The 20750-nt window shown below is 49.2% G+C and overlaps 1 protein-coding gene across 5 annotated transcripts in view; it reads right to left on the reverse strand.

Annotated features, from left to right (window-relative positions):
* Positions 1-38: 38 nt before the first annotated feature.
* Positions 39-20750, reverse strand: part of MEIOB (meiosis specific with OB-fold) — a 30922-nt gene continuing 10210 nt past the window's right edge. Inside the window, exons 1-15 of one of the 5 annotated variants that reach the window (XM_077316095.1) lie at positions 16255-16662; positions 13073-13127; positions 12125-12237; positions 8737-8794; positions 7675-7806; positions 6493-6565; positions 5925-6120; positions 4278-4378; positions 3306-3358; positions 3109-3204; positions 2405-2506; positions 1689-1842; positions 1275-1461; positions 832-918; positions 39-692 (exon numbers count right to left, since the gene is read on the reverse strand). In XM_077316095.1, the coding sequence (XP_077172210.1) occupies positions 546-692; positions 832-918; positions 1275-1461; positions 1689-1842; positions 2405-2506; positions 3109-3204; positions 3306-3358; positions 4278-4378; positions 5925-6120; positions 6493-6565; positions 7675-7806; positions 8737-8794; positions 12125-12196 (1458 nt within the window). In that variant the 5' untranslated portion in view covers positions 12197-12237; positions 13073-13127; positions 16255-16662 and the 3' untranslated portion in view covers positions 39-545. The other 4 variants (XM_077316096.1, XM_077316094.1, XM_077316099.1 and 1 more) reach the window with 4 other exon arrangements.

Genomic DNA, 20750 nt, shown 5'->3' on the forward strand with positions numbered 1-20750 from the left:
CGAAAAACCACAAACCAAAGCACAGCCCCTGCACTGGCAGAGTAGCCCTTACAAGACAGTTGCTAACTAGAGGAATGTGGCCACATGCTACAAACAGGAGAGGAGGCAGGGCAGAGGAGAAGGGGACAAGCCCAGGGCCGGCCCCTGAGTTCAGAGCTGGAGGAGAGGCGGGACACCAAAGCTAATTCTCCTGCGCTGCCAAGTTAAACTACACGACATAAACAGAAACGTTCACATAACCCTGCTACTTATAGAAAACATTTGACATGCTCAAAAAAAAAGAGAGAGGCATTCTTAGGGAAATAACTTGTATCCATCTGTGTGCATTTCTCTGAAATGCATCCTTAATGAAATGCAACTTCCTTATTTAAAGGCCTTAAAGTTAACTGAACATCTTGCTGTGAGGAAAGACACAAAAACAGTTCCTTAAACGCATTACACCAGAAACCATAAACATGTTGAAGGATCAAAGCAAGCTTCTAAGCATTTCAATGTATTACAGCCAACCCCCTTGGCCAGTTTCACTTGGACAGTCTGTGAACCTGTTAAAGTCCTTCGGGCTGCTTAGGGGTCTTGCGGGGTGTTTCTTTCCCTTTTCTGGTCAGATTTAGGCTCGACTCTATCGGATCTGCCAGCTTGCAAGAAAGCAAGCTTGTTCTCAGCCCGTTCCTTGAGCTGGGTGAAAGAATGACCTAGGGAAATACATTTCCAGTAGTTACCAAAAAGCAGGACAAAGCTTAAACGACTCTGAGATCCTGTGGCGGGTCTTAACCAGAATTGGGACGGTCCTGTAAGGTCAACTGCTGTGTTAGATATGCACCAAGTACTTACTTTGAAATAGATCTTACTCCGTTCCAAAAGAAGCTGCCATTTCAATGCGGTCTTCTGGGCCTCTGTCAGGGCCAGGAACTCCTGAACCTAAGGGAAGAGATGGCTGTTGAACTGGTCTGGGATGAAATGGGACGGGACGGGGATCCCCTGGAATGAAAGCTCGTCTCCAGGCGAGGAAGATCAGTTCCCCTGGAGAGGAGGGCTGCTTAGGAGAGTCCGCTGAGGTTTCTGTCCTCAACTGGATATGGCCACTTTCCCCCTCTTAGGGGAACCCGACAGTCCTAATACCTAATTGCGGTTCTTTTGGGGCTGCCAATCTCTTTTTTAAAAGCCTGAATTCTGAAGAGGCCTCCCATTGCACTAGAGAAGGAGAACACTAATCGTTGCTAGCTCAGCACACTCGGAGGGAGGGGCGGCATGCTTCCCTCGCTGCTGGTTCTCACCGTGCAGCCCAAGGTTTCTTCGGCCACCGTGTCTGAGAGGTTGCAGGAGGGCAGCGTGCCCGTGTGGTCGGTCAGGTCCACCAGGAGGTCGAAACTCGGGTAGGCCGGTGTGTCCAACGGGGAGGGGGAGCCGCTACAGTAAGAGCACCCGCTGGCTGTTTCGCTGACCACGTAGTGGCACTTGGCACTGCAAGACAGAGAGGCAGGCTGGATGCAACCTCAGCCCATTTTTGTTTTGTTCAGTGGCCCCATGGCCCATCTAGCTCTCTCTTCTAAACCCACACCTTTGGCTCCCCCCCGCCTCCTATCCCCATCCCCCTGGCGTCCACAGACTCCCCTGCCCCCCGAAACGTCAGGTATTTCTCTCCCTGGAGCTGGCGACCTTGCTTGGAAGAGGGAAGAAGAGGTGCTCACCATCTGTTCCGTATGCTCCTAGCGTTCTCGCAGTCAATATTCAGCAGGGAAATGTAGGCAAAGAGAATGCCGTAGAAAGGCTCTGCTTTCCCCTCGTGCTGCACAGCTCTGGTCTTTAACTCCTCCACTGTATAAACCTCCGCTATCGTCTGCACTAAAGAGTGAAAGGAGAGGAAATGAAGACCGTCGGAGAATATCCCACACCCCAAACAGAACGGCTTGACCTATGCTCTAATTATGTAGCGTAAGAAAGGCTTCCACTAGCTTCGGTAGGGTTTGGCCTCCGTTTTTTTAAAAAGTCCAAATGGGGAGGGGGAGAGGCTCTTAAAATGAGCAGAAAGTGCAATTTCTTTTCATAACTCTCGCCCCTTGAAGCTGGATATATTCAAGTGTTTGTTCGCAGGATAGCCAGAAATATTAATCTCCCTTGGTCTGGCCTGGTCTCCCAGACGGAAGTCCAGCAGCGTTCTGCCTGCCAAACCACGAGGGCCGAATCCAGCCCCTCTCGTTACAATGTCTTCCCTCAACCACATCCTCATCTATCATTTCCCAGCTGTGGGACGCAGCTCTGTGCTCACTGCACAGGAGAACTTCCAAGGCACAAAACCAGACCCTGAAGGACACGGAAAAAGATTTTATTTTCATCCGCGAGGGGGGTCTAAATGAGCAAGTTTGGGGCGGTTTTTCATCCTAGAGGTGGTGGAAAGGACACTTACGGTTCACGGGCTCTCTGAACTGATCTCCGATTTCGTCATCCAACGCTAACATCTCTGCACTCTCTCTTATGAAGTTGAGAAGGATATTTGCTTCTGGTGTATCTTGGTGGCGGGAAGAACAGTGTTAAAACAAGGAGGCGTCTACAATGTCCCAACTGGGTCAAACCTGTAAATTAAGGTGGATGCCTTCCACATTTTTTAAAGTTTAGACATTTGTCTATTTGAGTATGGTGCCAGATTTTTTGGGGGAGAGGGGGAGGGCAGGGTTTGGAAAGACCCTCAGTGGGGTGTAATGTCATAGAATCCACCCTCTAAAAGCAGCTGTTTTCTCCAGGTGGACTGATCTCTGTTGCCCCTGGAGATGAGTTGCAATCCAAGGCAATTTCCAGCTGCCCCCTAGAAGTGGGAAGCCCCAGGTCTTTCCCTGCCTCTGCTGCCTGAGATCCTTTTCAACATAGACGGAAGGGGCTGAATTTCTGTGAGTGCAAAAACATCTAGATATGCTGATCCACCAAACTGCCTGGCCTAAAAAAATGTTATGGATGGGGAGGAATTTTTCCCTGGTGGAGCAAAGCAAGGTAAAACCGGTTCCAATTAAGAATCAACCCATCATTTTCAGTAAAATCTGGTACAGCATTGATTACAGGGCACCGGATGATTACAGAGCACCGCATAACTAAACAAGATCTGGGACAGTCTCTTACCAGGATTAGGCGTAATAATGGTTTTGGAGATCACAGTGGCAACCATGGCGTTCCTAAATTTGTCAAAGTTTATTTTCACATCTGCTGCAAAGATTACTGAGAAAGAGAAGCATGCATTCTTATTATTTTTGGGAGGGCTTCTTAGGTTTGCGCTAGCCTCAGCAGAAATATGCTGCAAGGAAGGTGAAAGAGGATACCTGTTTCTCGAGGCATCCAGCTCTGGGCGTGCTGGATAGATTCATGGTCCCAGCTGGAGAGAAAGCAGGCTTCGGTTAATCTCAACCTTATTTATTTAAATTGTTAACATTAGGACATGTTTCACGAGCCTATATAAACTATATACCTTTGTTGCGAAACTTTGACATATCCAGTGATGAATTACATAAAAGCAACAGCATTATAAGATTTAAAAAGGAGGGGGGGGGGAAAGATCATACACAATCCTACAAACCACAGGATCAGATTAAGACAGGGAAGTCAGCTAACCCTTGACTCTTCTCAGGAAGAAACGGAAAGGTCTTAGCTTGCCTCCTCACAGCAAGCAGGGCAAATAACTCCAAGCCCCCCTTTCTAGGGCATTTGGAAGAACATGAACTGCTGCTGGGAAGGCCTCAATCCATGACACTCTACAGTGGGGCAGCACTGGGAACAGTGGGTAGAAAGGGATCGTACGGGGAGAAGCTTCCCTGGTGTGCGCAGGGCAAATGTTCAGAAGAGTGCACACGTTCATACAAAGGCTGACAGATCTATGATAATCTATGATGCGGGGGTGGCCATACTGTGGCTCTCCAGATGTCCATGAACTACAACCCCCATGAGCCCCTGCCAGCATCCTGCCACATCTGGAGACCCACCCTGGACAGGGCAGGCAGCATGTTGTCCTGGAACATGTATGGTCCCCCACGGCCAGATTGACTGAAGCAGCATCGTTCTATTTCCTCATCTCCATGATGACCTTTCATAATTGATTTCCATCTCTGTGTCACTCTCTCCTGGGAGCAGCCCTTGTCAATACCTCGGTGAAAGAGGCAGTGCACCCAAGGCCCTTCCACTGGGGAGCCGAGGGTGTCAAAGAGCTGATAAGGGGCTTCAGCCAATGTCCGTACTCACACGGCGCACAGGCCCTGAATTCTCTAATGATTGTGCCCGTGATTTGGAAGACGGCTCACCAGATCATCGCGAAGGAAGACTGGGTGTCATCGAACAGCCGCACTTCGCACCTGTGGCCTCTCCGGCGGTCCGAAGTGGTGAAATATTTTGGCTCGCCCACCTTGAGTCGCGAGGGGAAGAAAGAGAGCTGACGTCACGCTTCGCCGGCCATTCCTTGTCAAGTGGCGACAGGCGGCGTCCGCATTTAGCGGGGCAGGACAGACGTCCTACTGTTTAAACCGTGAGAATTTCGGGAAAAGACTACAGGGATAGTTGGGATGATTGGAGTTCATGCTACATAGGGGGGGGGGCAGGGAGAGCTAAAGAAAGTATTCTGGGATAACAGCAGGGCATCGCTGCAAGACAAGTGGAGACAGATTAACTCCCCTTGAAGTGTGAGTGTGTGCATGCCGTCAAATCACCACTTATGGCAACCTTGTAAGGGAAGAGATGTTCAGAGGTGGGTTTGCCCTTGCCTGTCTCTGGTATTCTCTGGTATTCCCTGGAAGGTCTCCCATCCAAATACCAGCCAGGCCTGACCCTAGTTAGCCTCCGAGATCCACATCAGGGCTTCTTTGCAGAGCGGCCTTTACGAAAAGCTCACAGGCCTAAGGGTGGAAGGGTTTGTCTCTTGCCCTCCTTTAGTAGTTGTTTTTGTGTGCATACTTTAACTTGTTTCAGTTCTGTGTTTTTGTTGTTTCAGTTGTTTCAGTTTTGTGTTTCAGTTGTTTCAATTCTGTGTTTTTGTTTGAGTTTGATGTATTTTTACTATGTTTGTTTCAGTCTGCTCGCCACCTTGGTGGTCCTGCTGAGCTCAGAAGTTTGTAAGTGAAACGCAAATTGCAAGGAAATATGTTCCCTCCTACTTCAAACATGGAAAGGGCCTATTAGCTCTCCTGCCCAGGGGAATTAGCAGCAAGGAGAGGTTGGCCCTTCCTGCATTTGGGTCTCCTCAGCAGGCACAGGTTGTGGAGCACGTAGTTGCAAAGATCGCTTACAACGGGGTCTCCTGACAATCACACAATAACGCCAACGTAAGCTGTAGCAGTTGCTGCAGCTTGAACTGCAATCTGCACCGCTCTTGTTCATTTCCACAGCACAGAGGCGGGGGACTTCCCAGTGGTAAAGGAGGTATGTTGGAGAGAGAGAGCGAGAGAGAGAAGAAGAAGAGGGCAAAGGTAAGATTCTGCTGGGGGGGGGGGATGTGTTAAATCAATAAACCAATATAGCATTAATGTGTAACCGTGCACTTAAAAATTAATCTGTGGCTCCACGATTTCTCATGCTGTCGTGCTGTCAGGGCCCCACCTGAGATGCATGGATGCTGGCGTGGAATCTACGAGTGTCAGCTCCTTGTTAACCTTTCTTAGTATTACATCAAGGAAAGGTGAAAGAGCACTCCAGCCCCCCATGGCCTGATAAATCCTTATCTGTGCAGGAATCTATTAGATAGTTAGGCTTCAGAAAATACTTTCAGAAGAGAGTCAAATCTAGAGAGCTTGGACTCTCAAACTGGAGTGTGCATTTGGCATAAACTGAGCCAAAATATATACCCCCCCCCAAAATAATACCTTGATTTCCCCCCCCCCCGGTATTATACTGGATTCGAATCCAGCTGGGTCTTCAGAAGGCCTCTGCTGAACGGGTTATGGGTTTTGCCAGCTTACCGACTTTACAGCAGCAAGAATGTTGATGATTCTCCCGTCCAAGCTCTGTCCGTTGGCCACAACGTCCCCCAGCGAGTAAAAGTCCTGAGGTTCCTTCACGGGCACATTCAGCAGTGACAGCAGCCTGGGGTCCACGTCACAGCGGGAGCAGATTTTGACCACTGAGTGAGTCTCACTAAGGAGTAGCTTGTAGGGGCTGCCAGACACACACACGACACACAATATTTTGACCCATCGTTACTCGAAAGAGAGTTCCTATCAGCTCTTTAAATTACGCGAATGTTGGGGCAAACAACCGGCAGGGAATCCAAATTTATCTCTAGGAAACATTGTGCAGATTCAGGAGCAAAGCTATCCAGCCGGCTCCGATTTTAAGAGATAAATTGCCATCAACAAGCTTTTCTAGAGGAAGGAAAATGCAGGGCTAGGTTCTCAGCTCTTCCCAGGGACACATCCGTCTACTGCAAAGCCTGCATAAGGCTCTCCTCTAGAAATACCAAGTGTAGGCTGCAGGTAGCTTTCTTTTAAAAACTTCATTGGTCTTACAAGAATTCTACTTTGCATTTACCTCGGTGTTGTGGGGTTAAATTTTTCCTCCTTTTCTACTTCTTTTGTCTGCACTAGAGGGTTTTCAATCATGACTGTGAAGAGGAAAACAAGGAAAGTCATGTAGAAATTAATTGAAATGGCATCTTGTAAGTGCCGAAGAGAGTGGCAAGGGGGATCAGGGGCCTGGAAACCATGGCCTGCCACGAAAGCCTGAGGGGCTCGGGAATGTTCAGTCCGGAGTAAAGGTTTTTTGGGGAGGGGACGCGAAACCTTGCTTGAGGTGACAAAAGGCTTGGCTGGAGCTGGATCCATGGCAAGGAGATGCCCTGAGACAACTGCTGGACCTGACTGCTCAGAAGCGGTGCCTGGAAGCCAGCTCAGCCTGCACAACTGCATAAAGTTCTACCGTGGCTTTGGGAAATTCCTGGAAAGTGTTGTCAATGCCAACCCAAGCGGGAGACGCGGATGGCCTCTGCCCTCTGATTTCCCTCACACAAGTTCCTGCCACTTAACTGGGATGAGCTCAATGGGAGCGTTCTGCAGCTTTTGCTCAAAACGCGATGAGGAAACGGAGCAAGGGTGTGCTTGCCAGGGGTCTGTTTTGGCATACAACGGCCGTAAAAACCCAAGCAAAAAGGGGAGCACTTATTCTAAAAATATTCCCTTGAGAGCTCGATCTTGTCGGCAAGGTCATCCAGGACACAGGTTCTGATCAGATTCCCGCAGGCAAAAACTACCGCCCATCACAGAGAAAAGGGTTCAGTCCATGTTTTAATTCTCATTTATTTATTTTAGATTTATTTATTTAGATTTAGGGGGAGGGGAAATGTGCTCATCCCCAACAGGATCATACCATTCATTATTTATTATGACTACACGGATTCAAGACTTTTGGATGGACAAAACACGATGAAAAGAAGATCTGAGAGGGACTCCGGGGGATTCCTTTCTCCCCCCCCCCTTCCGACCTAAGGCTCTTGATGACAGCTTTACTACTTTGGAATATAAGGGCGGTTTTTCAACTTCACTTCTTCACTTCTTCCCCCAACATAACTGGGGGGGAAAAGTTGGTTCCAATTAGCTAGTCCACAGCTCCTTGGGGAAAAAGTCACCAAGACCGCAAACACATAATAGTGATTTAACAGGGGGGAGTGCACATACTGAAAAACTGAAATATGTGGAGAATAAACTCCCGGCTTACCACAGTCACCGACTCTAAAGCTTTCTGAAAGCGCCTTCACGTACTCCTCTCTCCCCCAAGAATTTACGTTTATGAAGCACGAGGTCGAGTCACGAATTGTAAAACCAAACGTGTACCTTTCGGCACCGATGTCTGCAGGGAGAAAGTGCATTTCTGCTGCTTAAAACCCAGAGCTCAGAGTCAGGCATAAGAATACAGTGTGTGGTGATTGCTCTCACCGGCCACGTGTCCTCAAAGCTAAGGGGTCAAATAGGCATCACTCAGCTCAAAGGAGCCTGAGTGAGAAAGGGGGAAGCATCTTCCACTGTTACCTCCTCACCCTTTCCCTTCTTGTTGTCATTCTCATCTCAAGAGCTTGGGAAACCCAAGATGGTTTAGTAAGGATTTTGGGGAGGGAGGGAAGGAGGCGGGCATTTGGGGGGATGGGACCAGGAGGAAGGAGCACGAGCCACTCTGATGGAAGTGTTGGACCGGGAAGTTTTGGGGGTGGTAAAAAGGGCCAGGGAAATCAGGACCAGAGTGACAGAGGGCTGTGGGTAAAAGCTCCAAAGGCAGGAGAGAATAACATCAGTCATGGAAGAAGGAACTGAGCCAGCGTTGCGCAATCCTGTCAAATACCACTAGAGGTCAGCAGATTTTTAAAAATTGAACTTTGGTTCTCTTGCATGGGAGGGAATGGAAAAGACATCAAGGCTGGCTCTGGCAGAACAGGTTGGCAGCCGTCCCACGGCTTTCGCAAAGAACTTTACCTCCTAAACCGAATGGGGCTCTCTACTGTCGGCAGAAGCCTTGGGATTATTGGGAGAGAGACTGCTGTCACCCTGAGTCACTCCCTTTAACTCCATCCTTGGAAACACAAAGGACAGAGGGAGCTTCAGGGAGCTAGACACCCCTCCCCACAGCTTCCGGTTCCCCTTCTTATTCAGTGTGGGCAATCTCTGTTGGGGTTTCAGTGGTGGGGGATAAGTTCCTGCTGGTTTCCCACCCGTACTTTTGAGTTAGAGACATCACAAGACAGAAAGATCGAGCCTGAGAAACAGAGATCTGAAAAGGATCCTTTACTTTTTCGGTCTGGAAAGCCTTTTGCATCTGTTTTCCCAATCACCACACCAATTATACTCTGGGAAAGAAAGAGAAAAAAAAGAGAAGAAGATTGCAGAATGTAAACATTAAATACAGATGTCCAGGATGGAGATGATTTCACACATTCTCTATATTCCTTCCGTAATAAAAAGCATATTTGGCTGCTGCTATTTTAAACATATCCTACAGTACCATTAATAAATTAACAACACTCCCCGTGCAAAAAGACGATCCGTGGGAAATCATGTGGGACTGACACTGCTAAATCCGTGGGTTCAGAGGTAGACGTGGGCTCTGGTCATGATCGGAGCTCTTTATTAGGACCCAGAAATGAACCAACCCCCCCCCCAAAAAAAACCCCTCCAACTTATGTACAGAAGCAAACAATGGATCTTCCCTGCAGTGTGTGCTATTGGTCCGTTTCAGGTTAAACTGACCGGATCTAGAGGGGATCTAGCTGCCCATTGGTCATGTACATGGTAAGCTACAGTCCTGCCTTGGACCTCTAGCTGAGTCCTCAGCAGGTCTGCAGGCACAACAGATGCCCCTCTGCTTGCCTGTGTAAGGAGAAGGCTTATCTGAATAGGACGGAGTTTCTCTTGGGTCCTCTGCCTGAGGAGTGGCACGAGGGCCTGTGGGAGTCAAAAAAGTTTCACCACAAGTTCCCCAATCACCTACCATTTCCCCAACCTTGTGGCAGGATTGTTTATGTTTCTCCAGTTTTCCATCCCATTGTTCTGTGTAATTTCCATTAAAAACTGAAAACCTTGAAGAGAAGTACGATTTCCTATCCTATTTGCTGTCCAAAGTGGGCTTCCAGTTGTGGCACCAAAACTCCGGAGCTGTTTTCCTGCCGGTTTTGTCCGGTGTCCCTTCCTCCCTGCCCTCTGCTTTAATGGTGGCTTTCATGTTCTTGCACGGACAATTTGGCTTGGTTTTCATTATGTGCTTGATCTAATGGTTTTAAAGGTGTGTGTTCATCATGCATGCTTCTCATTTGTTCCATGATGAGAGCAAGAAAGGTGGGGTATAAACTTTGCAAATAAAAAAAATATAACTGAAGCTGACTCCCAATGTGAAATCTGAAGAAGAACAGCCTGGTGTCAAGACGAGGGGGGTGGCTTCCTTCACCAGGGAGTTAAAATGGGGGGTGGAGACATCTTGTTCCTGTCACTAACTGGAGAACACGCAAGGGATCATCTTCCTGCCTTTGTTGGCAGAGGACTAGAACTGACGATTTCCCACAGCTCAGAATCAGCTGCTTGTACATGGAAGCGTTCTTTATCCCCGGAATCAGGACCCCAAACAGAGAGGGGAAAGCGGCCGGCTCCCCTTTGTGTGACTATTTTTACGACTGTCGAGGTTTGTTGCTTGTCAGCAGAGGAGCAAGGAAGTTAGCGCTGCAGACGCAGCAATGCTGTCATCAGAAAGAATTCTGGAAGGATTTACAAAGTCACCCCAAGTTATTTGACTCGATGCCCATGGCTGGTTTACAGAAATAGCACTGTCTATATTCATCTCAGCCGCTAGGTGGGGCCTGAAAACTATTCCTGCAGTTATCTGGATGACTTGGTTCAGAGCATGTGTGTAATGAAATATAATTCCTTCAAGACTGCAAGAGAGTTCCCCTCCGGCCAGTGCATTCTACCAATCCACACGCAAAATGCTCGGTTTCCTAATTCACCCTACCATAATCAGATAGCGACATATGCTGCGTATAACGAAGACCTAGTTCCTGGAATCCAAAACGTCATTAAGTGCCTTTTCTCCAATCTCTGGTCACAACAGTATTTATTTCAAAGTCTTCTGAAAATGTAGCTTGACAAAATTATTTCATTCAGACTCACTTAACCCAATGAAATCCCACCACTCCAAATTAAGAAGCCTGAGATCTGTTCCTAAACCCACTTGTAAATATTTCCTAATCTCGAAGGATTTATTGCCGAACGCAGGCCTTCGGAGCAGCAACCACGGCACCGCTCACACAATCAAAGGCGAAGAGAGAAATTTCTGTGTCCCTGACAGTTTCCAAGTGTGTGTTATATCAGCTTTCTTCAATCAGAGCTTGGCATCCTTGTTGTTTAAAATGGTGATATAATGGCTCAGTTAAATCTCTACTGTTCCTGTAGAATTGTTTTATTGGAGCAAGCTGTTTACTCTGAACAATATGCTAAACTCTCCTCCGCTACTAGGTTGCTCCGAGATGAATGACTTAATGCCTGGCATTAAAGAAACCTTACCTCTTTTCCAAACTGAAATCAAGATTTGTTTACTGAGTTGAAACTTACAATAAACTAAGTCCTGGCTCAGCCCATTTTCTAATGCTTAATCCCCTCTCTTGTGCGGCAGGAGAAACTAAACCCCAACGCCAAATGAATCCGTCTCACAGGAGAACCGCTGGAATAGCCCATGTGCTTCCAATTCTGCGTCAAAGAAACCAATGTCTCTTGAAGAAATCCCTGGCCTTTTAACATAGCGCTTTCTTCTGGGTAGAGGGAAATTGTTCCTCTTGTTTTACATTAAATCAACAAAGAGGTCATGCTGTATGCCCTGGGCTCAATTGCTCCTGAGATGATTGTCTAACTACATGATAGGTAAGTTCCAAAACTTTCGGCTGGAGATCCCTCAGACTCCTGAATAATGCTGAATAAGCAGGAGTCTTTTGGGGCCTTGAAGGCAGACCGTTCTTTATTCAAAGGCTGGCATCCTGAGGAGGGAGAGAAAGTTGAGTGCTGTATTTGAAGGGCACTGACAGAGTGGGGCAAAGCTTCCAAGACACCAGCTCGGGAAAGACAAGATGTCTCTCTGTACCAAATACACAGAAAATACCCACAGGTTCTAGGCATCACTCCCCCTCCAAGGACAGTCCTTTCCACAGACAGGAAGAAAAATAATCCAGTAATGGGAAACATTGCATCAATGCTTTTTTTCTTTCAAGTTTCATGCAAAGCCAAGGAAGCCATGCGTGAAAAAGGAAGAGTAAAGATCACACAATTTCCAATCTGGCGTCCAAAAAGGAAACCGGCTATCCATCCCTGAAGTATTGTGACAGCTTAATGCGGTCTCTGAAGAAATTATCAACTCAACATCTATTTAGAGGAAACACAAAGACGTCTCTGAGGCTTCACTCAATGACCTGTCCAGTTAACATCTGTGGTTGTCCTACCCACACTCTATGGCCAAGGCAAGCATCAGTTTTCACTCTCTGGGGGTGCACAAAGGGAGGCTCACATACTTTGTGCCCAATAATTATGCCACAGCAGAGCATCTAGAAAGGCAGGCCAATTACATAATTTTTGCAGTAATATAATCTACTGATATACGGTTTCACCAGGGAACAAAAAATACTTATGTCACCAAGACTTACGGGACGAGCCAGATTTGGGTGAAGATCTGCAATGGCCACAAAGCTCGGTGCTGAAAAAGGGGACGCCATCATGCTCTCCTGAAACTGTGTGCGGGGGGAGGGGGGCTGCAGATCTAAAAAAAACACAGATCAGGAAAAAAAAACCCCACTTAGTGCATTTCACACAGAAGCAACTTCCAAAAGGTATTTCATTTAACAAAGATGTTTTGACAGATAACACCTGTTTTCTGGGGAAATCTCCAACTTAGCAGGCAAGCAAAAGTCCTGTAAGTGCCTCAGATCTGTTGAAATAGCACTTGTCTTCTTTTCTTTTTCAGCTCATGATTAAAATCACATTTAATATAATTTCTTTCTGTCTTTCTTTTTTGCATTTCACTCTCATTCAGTTTTTATTCTCAGGCTCTGCTAAAATATTGCTAAGTGTGCATTTAACACTTTATATTTCTAATTCAGACTTGGCTGGCAGATAGGCAAGCAGGGAGCTTTTCTTGGGTGGTCACCGTGTCCCTTCAAGGTTGTTCTAGTTGCATTTCCCATTCCTAACACAATAACAATGACAACAACAACAACAACATTAAAGGGGTCGGGAACCTCTGTTAGCACCAACAGGAAAAGTTCAAGTTTTGAAGCTAACAGCAGAAACTGACCAAAATCGCAACGTAGGAGTTAACAGGAGTTGGATTGTAAAAAGGCTAGCTGCAAGTCTGTTCGTGCTAAAAAGCCAAGGAAATAAAAGTATTGTGGGGCCACAGAGAGTTTCTGGTGCCTTGAAAAACATTCCTTTTGCAAAGCAGATTGCAAAATCAAAAAATGTCTTTTCTGTGGGACATTCAGAACTTCAAGATCCACAGGCAGACGTATCAAAAAGGGAGGCACAATTAACACACTGAACAGTGTGTCTAAAAGCATTTTTTTCAGCTTGACTGTATTCAGTTCTTCAATACTTACTGCACAGTTATCAGTTTCTCCTATTCCGGCCCTCTGTCCGGCAGGTCTTAGATACCTTTGGAGGGAAAATGAATGAACAGTTGTGTCAGCTTTGAAGAAACTAGCCTCTTGGAGACAAGAGATAACACATGCGAAGCTGAACTTCAGTTACACTGCAAAACTTGATATCTATAAATATATATTTAATACAGGGGGGAAAGAGCCTTGTCAGGCCTTATCCTATCCAGTCATTATATCCCGAATGTGTTTCCTTTTCAAAAGTTACTTCCCCTCTTGTAAAATTCCTTAATAATAGCTCGGCATCCTATTTCCATATTTTAGATTCTAACTTGGGAGGAAACGAAATATACAGCCCAATTATGTCTCCCAGGCATCTAGCTATCAACAGTATATCCTTCCCTCCAACACCATATTAAATAAGTCATTGTCTGCTGAAAACAGATTAGTTTTTTTTTAAAAAGAGAGAATCTAAGAAGAGTTCAGAAGACAATGAAAGATTTAATTTTTTTAAAAGTGCAATGGGTAGATTATGCAAATTGTAATACTAAAAGGGGGGGGGGTAGTCACCCCAGATACCCATAAATGCTTCTTTCTCTGTCCCAGGCTGGACATAATGAGATTTGTATGATGTTTTAGGTACACAGTTGCTCTCTTGCAACTGCCTTACCCAAATCAAAAACTGAGTCCAAATGCACCTTGAAGACCCACAAAGGCTTATTCAAGGCGTGAGCTTTCGTGTGCATGCACAAACGCGCATGCACATGAAAGCTCACACCTTGAATAAACCTTTGTGGGTCTTCAAGGTGCATTTGGACTAAGATTTTTTTGGTACTTTTTAAGCCCAGCACGGCTGCCCACTGGAATCTGTGCTCAAATCAGAGAGGCTTCATCACAGAGGTTAATGGAGGGCTGTTTTTCCCCAGGGCATCCTCTAGTCACCTAGCAGGCAGGTTCACACATGCACAGAACTAGAAAGAGACCCAGGTACGGTTGCCAACCTCCAGGGGGCACCTGGAGATCTCCTCTTTTTAAATTTTAAAATATATCTATATTGTTTTATATATATGCACATATATTGAAATATATATGTATTATTAAATATATACAAAGGATTTTAAAAGGCGTGCGATTGTGAGGCAACCCCCCCTCCCGCCTCTGAGGTGCTCTCGGCCACGCCCCCTCAGCGCCCGCCTTTTTCTGCCCGAACTCCAGCCAGGAGGGGGGAAACTTCTTTCCTCCGAACGCGCAGGCGCGCCCGTTCGGAAGGACTCGGAAAGCCTCGTTCGCCCCGCCCCTTTTCCGATCCCTTAAAGGGCCAGCTGGCAGCCGCAGGGTGCGCTATTGGGGTGCATTCGCACGACTGCATAATCTCGGGTGTCGGGTGCGTGCACAGGCAAGCATCCCGCCAGAGTTAGACTTTGCTGCTGTGGCTTCAGACCCACACAGCAATCCCTCGTAGGGATGCCAATCCCCATGTGGGACCTGGAGGTCCCCTGGAATTAAAGATCATCCCCAAACAACAGAGATCAGGGATGCTTTGGGGCCCCGCCCCTCACCCCTCCCGGCTCCGCCCCCAAAGTCTCCAAGCATCTCCCTACCCAGAGGTGGCAACCCAAGCCAAGCCTTTTCATATTAAGACTTTTAAAGTTTTAAAGTTATGGTATTTTATTACTGTAAAACTCCTGCTTGCATGGAGGGGCAGTATAAGAAAGAAAGAAAGAAAGAAAGAAAGAAAGAAAGAAAGAAAGAAAGAAAGAAAGAAAGAAAGAAAGAAAGAAAGAAAGAAAGAAAGAAAGCAAGCACCCAGTGGGGCACACTGCAATGGATTCCCCCCTCCAAAGCACCCATGTTTTCTGGGGGAACCGATCTCTGTAGTCTGGAGATGCGCTGTAATTCCAGGAGATCCCCAGGCCCTACCTGGAGTTTGGCATCCCTAGTTGAAGTCATTGGACTAGGATCTGAGATAGCTATGATGAAATCCTCAGGACGCTATGACTGTGGGCCAGCCCCCTTTCCTCAGGCTAACCTACCTTGCAGGGTTGTTCTGAGGACAGGCGAACAATGTAACCCACTTTGGCTACCTATCTGCCAGAATGGTTGGGTATAAATAATAAAGAAAATAAATAAAACAACAATATTTTAATTCATTGTATGTGTGGTGCAAGGGGGACAGATACCCTCTGTGTCCGCTTGACCTTGGGCCAGTCACAGTTCTCTCAGAGCTCCCTCAGCTTCACCTATCTCTCCTGTTGTGGGGAGAGGGAGGGGAGGCAATTGTAAGCCGCTTGGAGACTCCTCCAGGTAGTAAACAGAGGGGCACAAAAAAACAACCCAACTCTTATCCCGTTGGCCCTGGGCATGGAAGGGTTCTGGGCAGACTACATTTGGGGGCTTCTGTGTTGATTCCTGCCAGCCCACCCACCTGCACACTGTGGGGTGCAGGCGCTCCCTTTTGCTGGCTCCTCACTGCTCCGGTGTGGTTTCCATTTGAATAAATGAATTCCTGTCAAAAAGCTGGTGCCAGAAGGCCGGCCCTTCGTCATGGCTTCGCTGCTCCTCATGCTCGGCTCCACGGAACGACATCTCTGGCTGACGGAGAAGACGGCTCCTGCCGCTCGCTCGCTTTCTTTCTCTCGACACACCAGTGCGTGCGTGCGGGTGAGACAACGACAAAGCCGCCCTCCACAATACCACTGCCGTGTCGAGAGGATCGGCCCCTGATGAATATGAACAAGGCCAGAGACCCCCGCGCATCTCCTGCACTTGATAAAGAAGTCAAGGGTGAATGCGCAGAGGTCACAGCTGGAGTGGTGTGGAAGACAGCGGGCGAGAGACGCGCCATCGGGAAGCGTCTGCCTCTTCCCCACAGCGGGCGCCAGGTGCTCGACACGGACACCGCACTCCCTGGCGCAGGTTCACGTTTTGTATATTTATAAGTGCCTCTCCCGCTGCCAAAACGGAGGACAGAGCGATGTCACAAGCGAGGGATTTACTGGGAGACATGCTCAGCTTCGGATGTGGTGGGGAGAAGGTGCCCAGTGCCACCTGGCCCAACGTGGCCCAACCAGAAGGGCCTCTGGGTGCAACCGCTTCCTGCAGAAGCACGTGGAGCGGAACTTGCCCACCAAGATCCTTGGCCTTTGCCCCCGCAGGACCCCTCCCTCCCTCCCTGGGAGCCCTACCTGTGTACGGTCTTTCAGAAGAGTCCGTTTTTAAAAAAGGGTTGTTGTTTCTCTTCCGTAAAACGCCTCTCGGCTTTGCCTCGCTTAAGTTCCCCGAGTCGGGCGAGAGAAGCCGCCTCATCCGTCAATCCACTTTTACGTCCAGGAATCAAGGCAATCGAAGGCATTGCTCTTTCTGTATCATGCGAAGGCCCCCCGCCCCCCGCGCCTGATCGGTAATTTTACGACCTGAAGGTCATCGCTATTGAGAGCCGAGGTCTAGCCTGATTAATCCGCCATGTCGGCCGGCCGTGCCGGGATCTTTCATTGTCTTCAATTAGAGCGCTGAAAATGAATGCCACCTGTGGGCGCACAGTTACAGTGTCAATAAAGTCCGTCGTAATTATACACGGCTGATGACAAATGACATGCCGGAAGGGTGGCAAGCCCATGTGTCCTGGGGGGGGGGCAGGATGCCGGAGGGGGTCGTGAGCCGGGGGCATCTGCCCCATCTTGCCCCTTGTGTGTGTGTGTGTGTGTGTGGGGATTTCTTTGCAGTCATCTTTGCCTGCAAATTCATAGCAATTTCAACCAGAAAGGGATGAAAGGTCTAGGCGCATCTATGCTGCTCCCCCTGGCCTGTCAAACTCGACTTTTTCTCATGCTTGGGCTCTTTCTGCTGGTCCCGGGCGTCTAAGATCCTTGTGCTCTGAGTAAGTGAACGTCCTGCCCTGTTGACTGTGTTGACTCACTCCGTGTCACCCACCCAGGGCCCCAGAGAGGCAGGCGGACATAAATCAGGGACTGCGGGGACATGGTGCAATCTTTGGCAGGGTTTTCCAGTCTAAACACACCCGAGGCCTTTAGCCTAGGAGAGCTCTCTGTCGTCTCTTTCCTGAACACTCTGTGTTGTAGTCCGGAGAGGCCACCCCATAGATCTACCCCTAAAAAGTAGGAGACACAGAATACAACGAGGCTCAGGAAACACAATCTGTGTACAACGAGGCCACACAGCAATAATATATTGAAGTGCATCGGAGAAAAAGACCTTCCTTGCGGTAGTCAGTTTGATTTTCTTTATTACAAAATGCCAATTCTCTGAAATGCTCCAAGCTGGTCAATACCCTTCAAGAGATTATTGTAGCACAGCCGAGCTGAACACCGATTGTGTTCCCTGAATAGCATTCCGACAGGGGCTATTTTACAACCAGCCCATAATAACCCCTAACACCGAATTCGCCTTTTTCATCGTGATACCCACTACGACCCCAAGGTCTTTCCCCATCCCAGTCTCAGCAAGTTCAGACCCCCATATGTGCAAAGTAGAGATTTCTTGTGTGTGTCCAAAAGTGCAAAGTATTTTATAAACCTCTATCGTGTTACAGAGGGAAGGCCGAAGAATCTGGAGCTTTCCTGCTTAGAATCCTAGAGTTGGGAGGGACCTCCAGGGTCATCTAGTCCAACCCCCTGCAAAATGCAGGAAAGGAGGCCAGGAGCGTAGCTTGTGAAATCCTTCCCACGTCCCGCTCGCTCCTCTGGCCTCCCCTGCGAGGGCTCCCTTTCTCCAGCAGATCTGAAACCCGTGAGTTGCCGTGGGGGGAGACGAGCTGGACACGCATCAAGGGACACGCTTCCTTGCCACGGGTGCCCACCCGCCTGGTGTCCTCGGCCTGGCCTGCGCAGCGACAGGCAAAGGTGTCCGTTGTTTGATAACAGCGCTCGAGGGGCCATCTCGGATTTGGAGTCAGGTTGACCGGCTCCCATTGTGCCTGGAAGAGTCGGCTCCCAATCAGCCGGATCGATTAACACCTCAGATCCGTTTCCTATTTTCACTCCAAGAACGATAAGGCCCACTAGGCTTATCCTGTTTGCCTGCCGATCAGATAATAAACCATCTGCAAGCCACCCATTCCCTCCCCCTCCGAAAAAGAACAGAAGACGCAATCCGGTCTCTGGGACAAGCCTCTCGACCAGGTGAGTCCGCAGGAGAGAGAGAGGCCCGCTCTTCTCCGTTGGGTGCTTTCTGAAATAATTTTGTAGAAAACAAAACAAAGCAACATATCGAATTGCTGGCGCATGGAATCCTTCTGGCTCGGAGTCCCGTCTCCCCCCCCCCCCTCACCCACCAAAATTTGGCCGAAGGCTTTGAGAGTCGGGCTTCCCATGGCTGTACGCTGATAACAACATGGATCAAATTAAGCAGAAGAATGCTCCATTCAAAAAGGAGGAAGGGGGGCAGATAAAGCCAACAGATGGATTTCACACTGTCTCCCTGCATCGCTTCTCTTTCAGGCGAGACCGAGAGAGAGAGAGATTGACTCCTACAGATGGACAGGGCGTAAGAAACCCTGCTGGGTCGAACCAAGCATCTGCTAGGGCTGCCAACTTCCAGGCACTGGCTGGAGATCTCTGGGGATTACAATTCCCTTGGAGAAAATGGTCACTTTGGAAGAAGAGCTGGCTTTTATACCCGGCTTTTTCACTACCCGAAGGAGTCTCAAAGCAGCTTACAATCGACTTTCCCTTCCTCTCCCCACGACAGACAGCCCGTGAGGGAGGTGGGGCCGAGAGAGCTCTGAGAGAACTGCTCAATGAGAACAGCTCTGAGGGAACCAAGACTGGCCCAAGGCTCGTTGCATTTGGAGGAGGAGTGGGGAATCAAACCCCATTCTCCAGGTTACAGTCAGCCACTCTGGCTCTCAAGTGGTCTCCCTGGCATGAGATTTCCCACTGAAGTCCCTCCTCTTTCGGCTGAAAGGGAATGGGCAGTGACAGAAACCATCTTTCGGGTTTGGGGCAAGGAAGACCGGCCTATAGAGCCAGCGACCGGCCTGGGGGGAAGAGCAGAACCTCCGGCAGGTACGGGGTTTCCCGCCACCACGCAGCAGGCATCGAGGATACCCGTCCCAGGTTCCCCCCTTCCGGGGCTGGATTTGTGCTTCTCAGAAGTGTGGGGATGGGAGCATTTTGAGGATGGCCGCCAGCCCCATTTGAAGCCCCCTCCTCCCCCTCTCCATTTCCCCGTCTGTGGAGCTGCAGGATTAAAACTTCCCTTTCACGTCTTCCTTCGGACTGCCTGGCCCTCCCTGCCTCCCTCCCTCGGCGAGCGAGATAAAAGAAGACAAAACCGGGAGAAAGAAGCCCAAACGTCAGCCGTATCACCCGAGTCGACACACAGCGGAGTCTCAACCTGGGAAGCGTCTCGAAAGGACCTTCTCTGTCAACGGGCCCCTTTTCGGCGCTGGGCGGGCGTCCGGGGTGCCCGTCCTCCTCGGGGCTTTGATTGTGGGACCGTTTGAGCAGGCAGGGGCCGGAGGAGGAGGAGGAAGGGGCACTCTGTGTCTGGCTAAGCAGGGAGGAATTCCCACCCGGCAGCCCGACAGGCCCTCCTTTGGGTAGAGCCGGCTGAGGACAGGGCCTGGCCCTTGCAGGGGCGGAAATGCAGAGCAGTCAGGGATTACTTGGGTGGTTTTGAATAGCTCCCTGACCTCTTCCTAATTTCACTTTTCCTTCCATTCCCCATCATCATCCCTTCCAAAAAAACCCCAGGTGTTTTTCTTGACAGCTCTTGGAAACCCAAAACGCTGCTTTGTGAGAATGGTGTCCGTGTCGAACTCAGATCAGAGAAGCTTGTCGGAGCAGTGGCAAGCGATGGTGACTCAGGGGAACATCCATGTTCAAAGGCAGTCTACCTTTGAATCGGCCTCCCTGCCCTATTGTTGGCCCTCCAGAGGAACTGGCTGGCCGCTGGGCTGGATGGACCCCTGGTCTGGCCCAGCAGGGCTCCTCTCCCGAGACCGTCTTCCTTCGTGCCGTGTACCTGGATCTACCGTACGGCCTGTGTGCAATGCCGCCAGGAGAGCCTAAGATTGCCCGGCTGCCCTGCGAGAGGCAGTTTGCCCCTGGCTGCCCCACGTCATGGCCCTGGCCTTCCTGGGAGGCCGCCCTGCCCAGCTTCTGCGATCTGCCGGGACGGGGCTTGCCTGGCCATGCCTCCTGAAGGGGAGAAGGAGCCCGGCCTCTCCCTTGGCGCTGATGTCATCCCTTTCCAGGGGGAAAGTCCTGGCTGTTCTTTTTCAGGACTCCGCAGGCCCGAACGGGCCGTCCGGGAGGATTAACCAAGCGGGGCGTTTATAAATAAGCCTTCCCCCCTCTTAGCCAAGGGCTGGAGAGAGCCCATTACATGGGAGGGGGCAGAAGTCGTCTCACGGGGACCGGGCCAAGTCTTAATGCACTTTTTATAGATGCGGTTTACGTAAAAGGCAAGACAGGGTTTAACAGGTTTTTAAGAATTTCTCCAGCGCAGACGTCCCCTGTAATCATATGAGCAGGCTCTTTCCGAGGCAAGAAATTATAGCCATGACTTCACCTCGGATCTGGGTCACACTCGGGAATGGTGTGGGCGACACGTGACCGCACACACGCACGACACACACGACACAACGCTGTGTGAGAATGCAATGACCGCTCCCCCAAAGAGTCCAAAGGGAAAGAGACCACCTGTGGGGTTTCCCAGG

Source organism: Paroedura picta, chromosome 17, assembly GCF_049243985.1.
Source record: "Paroedura picta isolate Pp20150507F chromosome 17, Ppicta_v3.0, whole genome shotgun sequence".
NCBI lineage: Eukaryota > Metazoa > Chordata > Lepidosauria > Squamata > Gekkonidae > Paroedura > Paroedura picta.